This window comes from Danio rerio, chromosome 22 (genome assembly GCF_052040795.2).
Source record: "Danio rerio strain M-AB ecotype USA chromosome 22, GRCz13ab, whole genome shotgun sequence".
In the NCBI taxonomy this organism is placed as follows: Eukaryota; Metazoa; Chordata; class Actinopteri; order Cypriniformes; family Danionidae; genus Danio; species Danio rerio.
The window spans coordinates 37980377-37994431 of NC_141042.1; the positions used below are offsets into that span (position 1 = coordinate 37980377).

At 36.4% G+C, this 14055-nt stretch overlaps 1 protein-coding gene across 2 annotated transcripts in view; it reads right to left on the minus strand.

Annotated features, from left to right (window-relative positions):
* The window catches only part of armh3 (armadillo like helical domain containing 3), a 53967-nt gene that overhangs the window by 14103 nt on the left and 25809 nt on the right, over positions 1–14055 (minus strand). For both annotated transcript variants that reach the window (XR_015521088.1, NM_200619.2), the window contains 10 exon segments: positions 13433–13534; positions 9933–9991; positions 9766–9831; positions 8708–8777; positions 8559–8619; positions 8388–8476; positions 6138–6220; positions 4211–4337; positions 2476–2551; positions 590–668 (listed from right to left, as the gene is read on the minus strand). Coding sequence is in view for 1 of the 2 variants with exons in the window: in NM_200619.2 (NP_956913.2) it covers positions 590–668; positions 2476–2551; positions 4211–4337; positions 6138–6220; positions 8388–8476; positions 8559–8619; positions 8708–8777; positions 9766–9831; positions 9933–9991; positions 13433–13534 (812 nt within the window). In the remaining variant the exon portion in view is untranslated.

Sequence of the window (14055 nt, forward strand, 5' to 3'; positions counted from 1 at the left end):
GATATCAAAAGTGGCTTATATGTAAGGCAAAGGCCCTATTAGATTGCGCTTATTTTAGCTAAATAAAATATGATCATGCCTTGATAATGTCCAGTATAGGATATAAAGTCATGCTGCAGTGGAGACAGAATGAATATTGTGTGTGACTCCATCATGAGCTTGGAGGACTGCATCTATACATCTCTGCAATGACTCCAATCACTTATTAAAGTCATCTGGAATGGCAAAGAAAGCGTTCTTGCAGGACTCCCAGAGTTCATCAAGACTCTTTGTGTTCAGCTTCAATGCCTCCTCCATCTTCCCCCAGACATGCTCAATAATGTTCATGTCTGGTGACTGGGCTGGCCAATCCTGTCCACAAAGTCATTTTAATCGCAAAAACGTGAAAAACTAAGGGGTCTGGTTTGGTTGCTATTTATTGGAGGTTTGTTAAAAACCAATAAATCGTAATCAAATATCTCCCGAAACACATTAGAAACCATTTAAATGTGCTGTTTTTAAAGGGTAAACCTGGATGCTTTGTAATGTTTTAATGGTACGTGCAATGGAAGCATAATTTTTCATGAGGGATGTGAATATATTGAGTTACCTGGTCTTCTGAGAGCTGCGAGATGTGGTTCACAGCAGCGTACGACTCAATCTTAGGATTGAAATGGTTAATAATTGCTCTAAAAAAAACAAAAACACACAAGAATAATTAAATACTTCATTATGTATCATGCATTGAAAGCAGCAAGCACTGTGTAAACTATATCTGTTGATGAAGTTTCTGTATTTTGTGATTCACAAGTGTTTATTTATGCTTGTGAATTGCATTATGGGATGTGGATCTCTGGTCTGTCCACTTTTGATGTTGTAAATTCAACTCTACAGTTTAACAAAGTGACTATTAGTGACATTTTAGAAGTAACATGATAAATAAGTAAATAAAACAGGGAAAAATCTGTAAAATAGCAGAAAATGTGCTAGCAGCTTATTAAAGGTTTTTGTAGTCTAATATAAAACACGAACCCAGACAACAGAGCACTTTGTACTATTAAAAATGTACATAAACGTCACTTTTTCCAACTTTTCAAGGTGTTTCAAGCTGATTAATGAAAGATCAAGCTCCCATAATGCAACTCAAAAGTAGAAATAGCCGTGGGAAAAATAAAAAAAATTAAATAAATACATAAATCACTAATAATTTACAGATTTTATTATTTTTTTTTTTACAGTTTTTACAGTGTAGAATAAAAGATAGCGTTACATAGAGCTTCTAATGTGTGTGTGTTTTCATATTCTGCTGTAATCCTCTGCATTATGTATGGGTAAAAAAAGCGCATGACTTCTTTTGTGCTGCACAAACACATGGTGACACTCTGAAAGCAGGCAGAACACTTGCACATTGCCTCAGACTGCAAAATCAATAATTTATTCACCGTGTCTCTCATGCACAAACCAAAATAAATCAAGAAAACCGCAATTTTAACAAAGCTATCAGATGTTGGTCGTAGACTTTGGCTGAAGCAGCACAGGCTGTGTTTATGTGGAGACTCGGTAACTAAATCCAAATGTGAAAATTATGTAAACTGAAAACTGAAGATAAATATTTGTAAGGCTTTACTATGTTTCAAGTACTGCTTTTGTTATATGATTGATCATTCATAATCAATTAGCAAATAAAAAGTATTTTAGTATAACTGTAGAGATTATTTCAAGGCTCGTTTTGCAATGAATTTGTTTCTAACATTCATCGTTTATTTTCTTTTCGGCTTAGTCCCTTTATTAATCTGGGGTCGCCACAGCGGAATGAACCACCAACTTATCCAGCATATGTTTTACACAGCAGATGCCCTTCCAATGTAGTTCATCAAGTCCCCTATAGTGCATGTGTTTGGACTGTGGGGGAAACCGGAGCACCCAGAGGAAACCCACGCCAACACGAGGAGAACATGCAACCTCCACACAGAAACGCCAACCGACCCAGCCGAAGCTCAAACCAATGACCTTCTTTGCTGTGGTGCGAAAGTGCTACCCACTGTGTGTGGCCCCGACAATACAATTTAAAAATATATAAAATTATACAATACAAAAAAAAATAATAATAATTTTAAAAGCAAACAAACATAGGTAAAGAAAAAAGACAAAGCACATTTTAAGGCTTCTAAATTATCAATATGTTCAAAATATTTCTAAAAATGTCAGCGCAATAGCCCAGTGGTTAGCATGCTGACACATGGTGTAAAAAGCGCTCCGGGCACCCCAAATTTGAATCCTTGCTTCATTTCTTATCAAATAAATGCAAAAATGGCCAAAATAAATCTTTAAAAAAATTATATATATATATATATATATATATATATATATATATATATATATATATATATATATATATATTTACAGTGCTTAGCATGAGAGTACTGAAAAATAACCAAACACAAAAAAGCTAAGAAAAATACAGAAATAAAAAGTAAAAACCCTGACGACTCTTACCTGACATTGACAAGAGCGTGAGTAACTTTACTAGCAGGCTCTTTCCATTGGCCCGCGTTGGTGGAGACTCTCAGCACTGCAGTGTCATAAAGATCAGAGAAAATTTGTCTTGGGCATAAAAGGTGCTACAACATTGTCTAAACAGACAGTAAAAATAAATAAAACAAAAATATATATAGTCACCTTAGAATTATAAGGTTCTATCGGACATTATCAAAATTGAGTTATTGACCTATTTTCATTAAATCACAATTTGTTTTATGTTTTTTTTTGGATGTTCTTTTATAAGCTGTTTACATTTTAAGACCATTTATTTAATAAACAAATGTTTTACACATACTGTTTGCTTTATGGAATGCAAAAAATGTAAAGCTCAATATCTCAAAATCATTCAGACCGCAGAGAGAACCTTATAATTCCAAGGTGACGATATATATATATATATATATATATATATATATAAATATATATATATATATATATATATATATAAATAAATAAATATATATATATATATATATATATATATATATATATATATATATATATATATATATAAATAAATATATATATATATATAAATAAATATATATATATATATATATATATATATACATATATATATATATATATAAATAAATATATATATATATAAATAAATATATATATATATATATAAATATATATATATATATATATATATATATATATATATATATATATATATATATATATATATATATATATATATATATATATATATATATATATTAGGGGTGTCAAAATTAATTGTTTCTTCAGTGTACCACGATGCAGATGGGGACAATTCGATATCGGTTCAGTAATAGATCGTAACTGGTTATTTTATCTCCTATGCACGATGATGTTGCAGTAGAACACTATGGCGAAGGAGTCGAGGGCGACTAAATAAAACGCTCCTACTACTTGAAAGATAGATAATTATGGACATAATTATGCCGCTATTTCACTACTAGGGAGGTATGCTGTAAAAAAAATCAATCTCTGTCTCTCTGCCTCTCTCTCTCTCTCTCTCCTACACACACTTTGGACATTTGACCCGCTGGCCTGTTTGTGAGGTAACTTTTTTTGCTCGGCTGCGATACTTGTGGATCCAGACACGAGCGTGCCTGAGGTGCGAGTTTTCTCCACTGTGTCTATTTTGGCATATTATGCACATATAGACTGTCACTCATCTGTAAACAACGCTTTAATTTCCAAAGCCAGGCGCAACCTTTTCTGTTGAGCGGGTGAAGACAATGAGGAATTATAGGGGTGTAAGACCTCGCCTGTCAGCGCTCAAAAAGCAAGCGTGTTGGAGTTTTGTTTGATACATTCAGAAAGAGTGTTTTCTTTAAGCAGGTCAAATTAAGGGTACAGTTTACATATCTTACTGATGTTTTAAAGAATAAAACTGTATCACAAATAGTAAATAAATAAATTTGTAGATTTTAGTAAAAAAAATCTTGTTTTGTGAGGAAAAAATCTAATTATGTATGGAAAGCATCGTCAATGCACTGAGATATGGAATTGAACTGAATCGATGGCATGATAATCGTAACCGAACCATGAGACCAGGTTCATACCCCTAATATATATATATATATATATATATATATATATATATATATATATATATATATATATATATATATATATATATATATATATATATATATCATTCTGAACGCAGCAGGTCTAAGGTCAGCTGACTTACCCATGCAGTAGAGGTTATCAAACACCTGATGCATGCGTATAATCTCATAATAGAGCTCATCGTAGCTGCTGGGGGTCGGCAGGAACGTGTCTCCATACGTGATGAACATATTAAAGAGGTTCACCACCTAAAACAAGATGGAAAGAAGTGTTAAAGGGCACCTATGATGGAAAATCAACTTTTAAAAGCTGTTTGTACAGAACTGTGTCTAGCATAGTGTGTCCAGAGTTATATTGGAGTGATAGAAACACAAGTCTCTTTATAAAAATTTTCTGACGTTAAGATAGCGTCCAAATACCAGTGATTTTGCGGACCAGTGTTTTTAACGTGACGTGTGGTTTTCCCCATCCATCGAATTGAATGAAGGAGTGCATTAGCATGTCATTGTACAAGATCTGTACTGATTAGTAACGCATGTAAAAATTCACAGGACAGAATTTGCTAAGAAACTGGGATTAACCTCCTAGGGCTTAGTGTTCACATATGTGAACAGCACATTTTTAGCTCTTAAGTGGCTATTTAAAATACTTTGAATGTTTTTATTTTGTTACAGACATATAGTGTCATCCTGCAACAGTATTGCAGCATATGAAATGTCCCGAACACTATTTTTACCTTTCCAAAATGGGCAAAACATTTAGTTTTTACTCTCTGATAGTCCAAACATGTTTTAAAAATGAATATGTTAAATATGCATCAAAAATCAGTCAGGAAAAAGTGTTTTATGTAAATTCGGACCCTGAGTCCACCTATATGGACATCCTCTTTCTCTAATAGTACATCATATCAAAAGATGACACTTAGGTTTTATTCTTATTAGGTTCCAATAAGCCTTTTTTTTTCAAATAAAAAAATAGCATAGAAAAAACACCTTGGGCCTTAAGAGGTTAAAAGATCTGTTCCAACTCTCTGTGATCAGCTGCAGGTCAATAATGAGTTTCGCAAGCTTAAAACAATAAAGACAGTAAAATCTTGATGTAATCTTCATAACCGCTGGAATCACCACAGCTACATAATATCAGTTCAAATATAAATGAGGATGCTTCAATCAAACAACAGGAGTACCAGTTTCCTGAGATTGAAATAGGATTCCAATCCTTGAGTTTTTGAGGCCTACTGCAATGTGATGTAGAAGTGCATTTTCCCCCCTCAACTGAATTGTAGTTAACAGCATAACAAATATAAACATTCACAGGACAGGATTAGCTAAGAGACCGGGATTATAGGATCTGTTCCAACTCTCTGTGATCAGCTACACTTTAAAAATGAGTTTTACAAGTTTAACATGTCTTTAAAACATGCACATGCATGCCTGTAATAAAGAAAAGACAACTATAAACGAGGATGCTTCAACCACACAAAAGAAGTCCTGCTTTGTGGATGTTAAATCTGGTTTATTTTGTACAGTAGCATAATGAATATCCATACAAAAGAGTTTATGAAATTGTCAAATTTACATACTCCTGCTAAATCAGTGCAAAGCTGAACGTGTGTATTGTGAAATTTGTATGGTATTTGTGTATGACTCGTCATTTCAGAAAAGCTTGAATAAACTCACAACCTTACTTTTGGTGTTTTTGCCTCACAAACTGGATCTCTGCTTTATCCATGTCCGTCACTGACTGCTGTTTATCTAACGTAACGCAGTAGAAGCAGACATGCACGTGGGAACAGTGGGCGGGGAGAACCATCTAATTAGCATTTAAAGGCTCAGGCAACAAAAACAGCTACACTTTCCTCCGACCCCAAAATGTACTTATTCAACAGGGTGTGATAAATGATCTGACGGGTATTTTGAGTGGCAACTTTACAGGCACATTCTGGAGACACCAAAGACTAATCTTACATTTCATAAAAGGGGTAAAATAGGAGCCCTTTAATGTGTGAACCCCACATGAATCCCTTTAAAAGAGTGATTGTGGTTTACCTGAAGAGCCAGCTGGAAGATATTGTGCTTTGCCAGAAGGCCGGTCTCATTAGACAGCAGGAACTTCAGAAGGTTAATGAGAGCTGGAAAACACAATCAACATGGCCATCCGAAGCTGTTTAGAGAAGCATTTTTTACACGGGAATAATCAGTGTTTTGACCTGTGAGTCTGCACAACTGCCGGCACAGATTTACAACATCATTATACGATTCGTTATCAGGGGTGGCGGAGGATTATGGATAAACAGAGTTCAGAGAAGTTTGTTTATAATCACTAAGAAAAATAATAGAAGGTATACACACAGAGAAAGGGGAGGAAAATAAACGCACCCGAAATGAAACAACACAAAATAAAGTAATAACACAACACAAAAAAAACAAAGGATAAAGTCACGTATGAAAACGCATGGAAAAGGGAAAATAAAAAATATTCCGAGAAAAAATAAAAACGATGGAATAAGATAAAAATCCCCAAGAACAAAAGCAACGAAAAAAAAATAGATCCACAGATTCAAATTTTAAAAGTGAACTAAAACAACACAGGAAAAAGCAAGATTTTTTTAAAAAGTAGAAACTGAAATAAATCAATCAAATAAAAAAAAAAGCAAGCCAGAAAATGTATTTAATAAAATAATTTTTAAAAAATGTACAAAATACCACAGCTGTGGCGATGAATTGTTTGTGAAATTGATTCTGCATCCATTTAGAGATTTTAAAATGTGTTGTTTAGTTTTAGACAGTAAACGGCGCTCTAAGCTAGATTTTCAACAGCATAGGCTCTGTAGGCTAATTATTAACAGTAGATGGTGTTCTAGGCAAATTTGAGCAGTAGACGGCGCTCTAGACTAGTTTTAAACAACAGGTGGCGCTCTAGGCTAGTTTTAAACAGTAGACGGCGCTCTAGGTCAATTTTAGACAGTAGATGGCACTCTAGGCTAGTTTTAAACAATAGACGGCGCACTAGACTAGTTTTAACTAGCAGGCGGTGCTCTAAGCTAGTTTTAACAGTAGATGTTACTCTTAGCTAGTTTTAGACAGTAGACGGCGCTCTAGGCTAGTTTTAAACAGCAGGCGGTGCTCTAGGTTAGTTTTAACAGTAGACGGCACTCTAAGTTAATTTTAAACAGTGGATTGTGCTCTAGGCTAGTTTTAAACAGTAGATGGCGCTCAAGGCTAGATTTTAACAGGGGACGGCACTCTACGCTAGATTTTAACAGCAGACGGCGCTCTAAGCTAGCTTTAAATAGTAGATAGTGCTCTAGGCTAGTTTTAAGCAGTAGACAGCGCTCTAGGCTAGATTTTAACAGCAGATGGCACTCTAGGCTAGCGTTTAACAGCAGACGATGCTCTAGACTAGAGTTTAACAGCAGATGGCGCTCTAGGCTGGTTCTTAACAGCAGCGGGCACTCTAGACTAGTTTTTAACAGCAGAGGGCGCTCTAGGCTAGTTTTTAACGGCAGAGGGCGCTCTAGGCTAGTTTTTAACGGCAGAGGGCGCTCTAGGCTAGTTTTCAACACCAGAGGGTGCTCTAGGCTAGTTTTTGACAGCAGAGGGCGCTCTAGGCTAGTTTTTAACAGCAGATGGCGCTCTAAGCTAGTTTTTAACAGCAGAGGGCTCTCTAGGCTAGTTTTCAACAGTAGACGCACTCTAGCCTAGTTTTTAACAGCAGACGGTGCTCTAGGCTAGTTTTAAACAGCAGAGGGCACTCTAGGCTTGTTTAACATCAGATGGCGCCCAAGGTTCGTTTTTACACATCAGACGGCACTCTAGGTTAGTTTTTTCAAATCAGACGGTGCTCTAGGTTAGTTTTAACAGCAGATGGAACTCTAGGCTAGTGTTTAACAGCAGAGGGCGCTCTAGGCTAGTTTTTAACAGTAGACGGCGCTCTAGGCTTGTTTTAACAGCAGATGGCATTCTAGCCTAGTTTTTAACAGCAGACGGTTCTCTAGGCTAGATTTTAAAAACAGACAGCTCATTATGAACACAAGTATTTCTCTTAAACCATTTCTAATTCTCTTTATAATTGAGTATTTTATTTCCAAGTGGTCTTACTAAAGAATTAGCAAGCAGAGTATGGCCATAATCAAGTATACAGCACCATCTGCTGTGGCAAACAAATCTTAGAATTGATTCAAGAGAGAATAACAATGCATTTCTCAAACTTTTCTTCACCAAATTCCACAAAATATGCAAGAACGATGATAAAAATGACAGGCTTTTCCTCAGACACACAGTGGGTAGCGCTCATACCTGACCAGAGCTCTCTCCACGTGTAGTGCAGTCTAACCCTGCACTTCTTCTGGTAGCAGATCAGCTTGTGAATGATCTGAACGCAGCGCCTAAAATAAATCAACAAGTTGTCATTATTTCCACATTTGCCAAGCACCCCAGCATTTACAACTGCATATCACAGAAACTCACACGTAAAGATCCATAGGAAATTCCTTCATCATATGAGTCACAACAAACTCCACCATCAAATCTGCCAAAAACAAACAATCATCACATAAATATTGACAAAATAAATACATATAACAGTAAGTCTTTCACAAATGTTAGACACAACTCACCCAGCACAGCACACACTAAAGGCCGACAGGGGATGTTTTTATCTGCGGCTTTCTTTCGATGTCTCATGGGCTGAAATATCAGTAAAAGAACAGATAAGAACACTAAATCGGACCCTATTGGCTTTTATATAACGTTGATTTTATTAGTGAACTGTCCCTTTAAGACCAGCCAAGAATGATTTCAGTTAAAATAACACAAATGGTACTCCAAATGGAGATGTTTTTATCTGCGACTCAGTTTCTGTTCTACATGAGTTGAAATATTAGTAAGAGACAATTTATCACAAGGAGACAAATTTGGAACCCATTGACTTCCATTGAGTTCACATTTGGGTGAACTGTCCCTTTAAGACAGGTTAAAGTAAATTTCAGTCAAAATTACACAAATGGTACTGCATATAGAGAGGCTTTATCAGCGACTTGGGATGGGATAGTAATTATGGGATAGCAATTATCAAAACAAGACAATATTGGACCCCATTGATTTTCATTGAGTTCATTATTCATGAAGTTAATTTTAGCCAAAATATCACAAATGCTTCTGCAAATGTCAATATTTGTATCTACAACTTTCTTTCAGTGTCACGTGGACATTTCTGTAAGAGACAATTTATCAAAACAAACAAAAATTTAGACCCCATTTAATTCCATTGACTTCATTTTTGGGTATACTGTCTCTTTAAGAAAGGCCAAAGTTAGTTTCAGTCCAAATAACACAAATGCTACTGAGTATTTTTTCATCCACAACGTTCTTTTTGTGTCACATGAACTTTCTATGAGACCATTTATCCCAATGGAACAAAATTGGACCCCATTTACTTCCATTGATTTCATTAAACTGTCTCTTTAAGATTAACTAAAAGAGACCAACTTCGGTCAAAATAACACCAATGACCATGCATATGTTGAGTTGTAGGCTATTTATCTGGAGTCTGAGTCTGGGCTGTACCATTTTAATCCAGGACAAGAGGCAGTCGGCTGTTTTGTATGCAAGAAACATCGTTTTCATTTGGATTCTGCCATTTATAGACGACCAAGACCTGAGGAAAGACTCTTACCATTCGGTGCAAGTTGACTCTGAAGTTCATGTTATCATCGTGGAGAAACGCATCGGCATACTGGTCCTGTTAAACAGACAGCAAGAAGACGAAAGGTCAAATCAGGGAACAAACTCACAATAATAATAATAATAATAATAATAACAACAATACCCAGAATGCATTACCTCAGCTATACAGGTCAGAATGATGAGGCATAGTCTGGCACTGTTGAGTCTGTGTTCATCTGAAAATGTACATAAATTATTGTAAGATGTGTACAAAGGGATAAGAGAATTAAATGGCTCCGTTTCAAAACCTACTTAGTGCCCTACATTGTCAGCATATTTTAAGTGCTAAGACACAGAGGCTGTTTTAAAGACAGATAGTCATGTTATCCTCTGTGATGCTTTATTTTGGCCAAATGCGCTGAATGCAGTTTAGCCGAAAATAAATAAGCATTGTAAAATCCAATTCCATAATAAGGGCCAGACGGAGTCTGCAGACGTTTTTTGCTATTTCTGCGGAGAAATTTGGTAAAAATCTACGGTTTTCTGCGGAATTATTTTGGCAGTATCATAACTAAAACCTTAATATGGGAAATAAGTAGTGATATGGACTGTCAGTAGTGATTATTAAACCACACTGAACTGAGCTAAACTGAACTGAACTTAAACACTGAAAACTGAACGGACACGGTTTCAGTTCACTGTGATCTTCTATGTGAAGCTGCTTGATGCAATCTATATTGTAAAAGCGCTAAACTAATAAAGGTGAATTGAATTGAATACATGAATTACGAGCAGGCCAAGTTTTCGTCAGTACAAAATTAGCTACTTTTCTCGTGATATGACAGACATACTTCGACACGAAATTATGTGGCCTTCTATGACACTTTCTTTTGGTCAATAGGAAGATTGCAAATATTTGTTTGGAAAAATGACGCATTGGGCGACGGAGTGGCGCAGTAGGTAGTAGAAATGCGCGGATGGCGGTTACAGCCGCGGGATCGGGCGGATGATGTGACGAAAAATACAATTGTAATTAAATTCGGGCGGGTGGTGGGCGGTTGTACTGTTTTTGTACACATAGCTGCCACACCAACGAAAAAGCCTAGGACTGACTTCACAGAATGAGAGGAGGAATCGGATACACTAATTCTGGATGAAGTACAGAAGTATTCCTCTACAAACTTCCGTATAGACGGATCAGCAGAGTAAAATCTACTTTCCTTTTAGGAGAAACAAGGCCAGTCATTCCCACGTCTACAGCTCCTTGCCAAGAGAATTCTATGCATTCCAGCAACAAGTGCTGCGAGCGAGCGCTCCTTCAGTGCAGTAGGGCGCATTGAGGCCAGGCGCTCTCGTCTGAATGTTGAAATGATGTGTCAAAATGCGTTTTCTATTAGGCTACAATAATAATAAAAAAAAAATTGTACTGTACAGTCCGTTTAATTTAGGCTATTTATTTATTTTTGTCCCTGTGCACCAATTGGAGACGGAGTTCACTGCTGATATTCTGAGAGCTTTATAGGGGTGCTTCTCATTTCTTATTAGTGTATCCTCGTTTCCTTTCCTTGCTTTCTTTCATCGTCTTTCCACCCCTATAGGGTGCGAGAGAAGGAGGCAAGGAAAAGACTCAAGGAACGAGGAATTGAATCAAGTGAAACGACACGTCCTCGTATTGTTTAGCGTCACTTCAAAGCGTCAATTACTGCTGGATTTGACTTGCACGTTTGGATTAACTGCATGTCATTAAAGTCATTCTCTTTTTTCTAATAATCAATAAAGAAACATTCATTTAATAATAAAAAGGAATAAGCCATTCAAATAAAGAGCTCAGTCAGCAGATGACGGGCGGGTGCGGTTTTAAAAATTGGTCAAAAATGTTAGTGCGGATGGATGGCGGACGGATGATGAGTTTTGGGATGCGGTTGCGGATGAAATAATAGCCCATCCGCGCATCTCTAGTAGGTAGTGCTGTCGCCTCACAGCAAGAATGTCGCTGGGTCGTTGGTTCGAGCCTCGGCTCAGATGGCGTTTCTGTGTGGAGTTTGCATGTTCTCGCTGCGTCCGTGTGGGTTTCCTTCGGGTGCTCCGGTTTCCCTCACGGTCCAAAGACGTGCGCTACAGGTGAATTAGGTTGGCTAAATTGTCCGTAGTGTATGAGTGTGTGCGTGAATGAGTGTTTGTGGATGTTTCCCAGAGATCCGCTGCGTAAAATCGTGCTGGATAAGTTGGTGGTTCATTCTGCTGTGGCAACTCCGGAATACTAAAGGGACTAAGCCGACAAGAAAATAAACGAATGAATAAAAATGACGCATTGCAACAAACATAAGAAACTCTATTTCAGACAAATGCGCTGAATGTAGTTTTTGTAGTTCAATCCCGTAATTCACTGCAACAATCAAAGTAATAACTAATAAAAAACACCGTTTTAACTTAAATGTGCACACATTTAACTTTATTTTTAATCTAATTTAACGTTTTACTTTAATTTTGTATAGTTTTGCATGATTTGCTCAAGTAGGTTCAGGGCAGGGTTAGGGGCATGCCATATTTTCAAATATTCACATAATTTATAATGGATAAAAAAAAAACGTATGAATTCTTACAAATTAGCCAAGTTTTCCTCAATATAAAATTAGCTACTTTTCGCATGAGGTTCAGGGTGCTTTCACACATAGACTTTTGTTTCGGAACCGGTCCCAGTTGTCCAGTTAGCACGGTTCGTTTGGCATATGTGAATCCACCAATCGCGCTTGGATCCACACCAAAACAATCGCTCCGAGATCGCTTGAATGAGGTGGTCTCGGCTCGATTGAAACAAACTCTGGAGTGGATCGATTGTAGTGATAAAGCTATACGATCCGAGCCCGGTTATATCAGTGTATTATGTATATGTAATAGGCTTACGGCTATATGAAGAGAGAATTATGAGCAGGGCGGGAGGTCATTCCAGACATTCCAAGTCTCCCACAAATGCACAGAGACTACAGGATGCCCGAAAATGAGTGATAATCTCCAGAAAATCGTGCATCTCCCTCCTGGTCCTCAAATACGTTGCGCACCCTTCTCACCCCTCCCCACCGCATCCCTTCTCGTTCTTCAAACACGTCACGCCCACCCTGTCAAACACCACCAAACCACCACCCCCACTGACAGCTGAGCGGGACTCTGCAAAATAAACCATGAAACTGACCAATGTGAGGAGAGTTTACTCACACGTGACTTGTTTTAGCTCTTTTGGTCCGTTTAGAAACTTTGCCGTGTGAAAGCGAACCGCACCAAGAACAAACAGCAACAATGTAACAATTTTAATTCCTGTTTCGGAACAACTGAATCGATTCACAGGTGTGAAAGCACCCTTAGACATGCTTCCCCACAAAATTCTGTTGCCAATAGAAAGATTGCAAATATTTTTAGGTATTTTTTATTTATTTCCATGATGCATTGTAATAGGCTTAAAAACATAAAATGGACAAAGCAACATTTTTTTTTAAATAAATTCAATATAATCGGATAGCAAAGCACTGATTGGTTACTAACTAAAATAAGTAATAATGTACAACCCCTGTATATTTATGCTAACAAGAGCATCCTGGAATCATTAGTGAGTTTGGATGCTGCCTTGCATTAACACGCACAGTGTTTTGGAAAACAGCGCGTTCAGAAAAGCGATGACTTGCCTTTGGTGTCCTGCATCACGATAGAGGAATATTTGAGGAACGTTATAAGAAGATTACTCGTCTGCAAGTTTGGGTCCAGAGGAAGCTCAGGATTATTCATCACTGCAGAAAAAAAGAAACAAAGAAAGAAAGTATATACTTTTGAGTTTAACTTTGAAAGATCACATTTGTAAACACGTGTCTGACTGTGATAAGCTTGCATGCCATTAAAAAAATCATAAAGTTATCTTTTAATGCCAATAAAAGGCAAGATCACTAATGAATTACTAATTAAATCATTAAATTTGTATTTAAATTGCTTTTCTAATGACTTCAGTAATATTAGTAAATAAATGTTGAATAATATGCAAATGTTCATTTTATTTAACTACATTAAAGGTTGTAAAGTAATATTTTTATACAATATTTTCTGTCATTTAGCATATATGGCATATGAGAGACTTGCTTATATATATATTTAATCAAAAAGCTCATTTAAATTAAATTAAAATTAGACAACTGAAATTGGATTTGACTTGTAAAAAAGTTAAAAAGTTATTGTTTTATATTTAACGTGTTACATTTTTTGTGACTATACTATCTGATTTTGTACAAACATTTTTCTTAACTAGGTTAATTAGGTT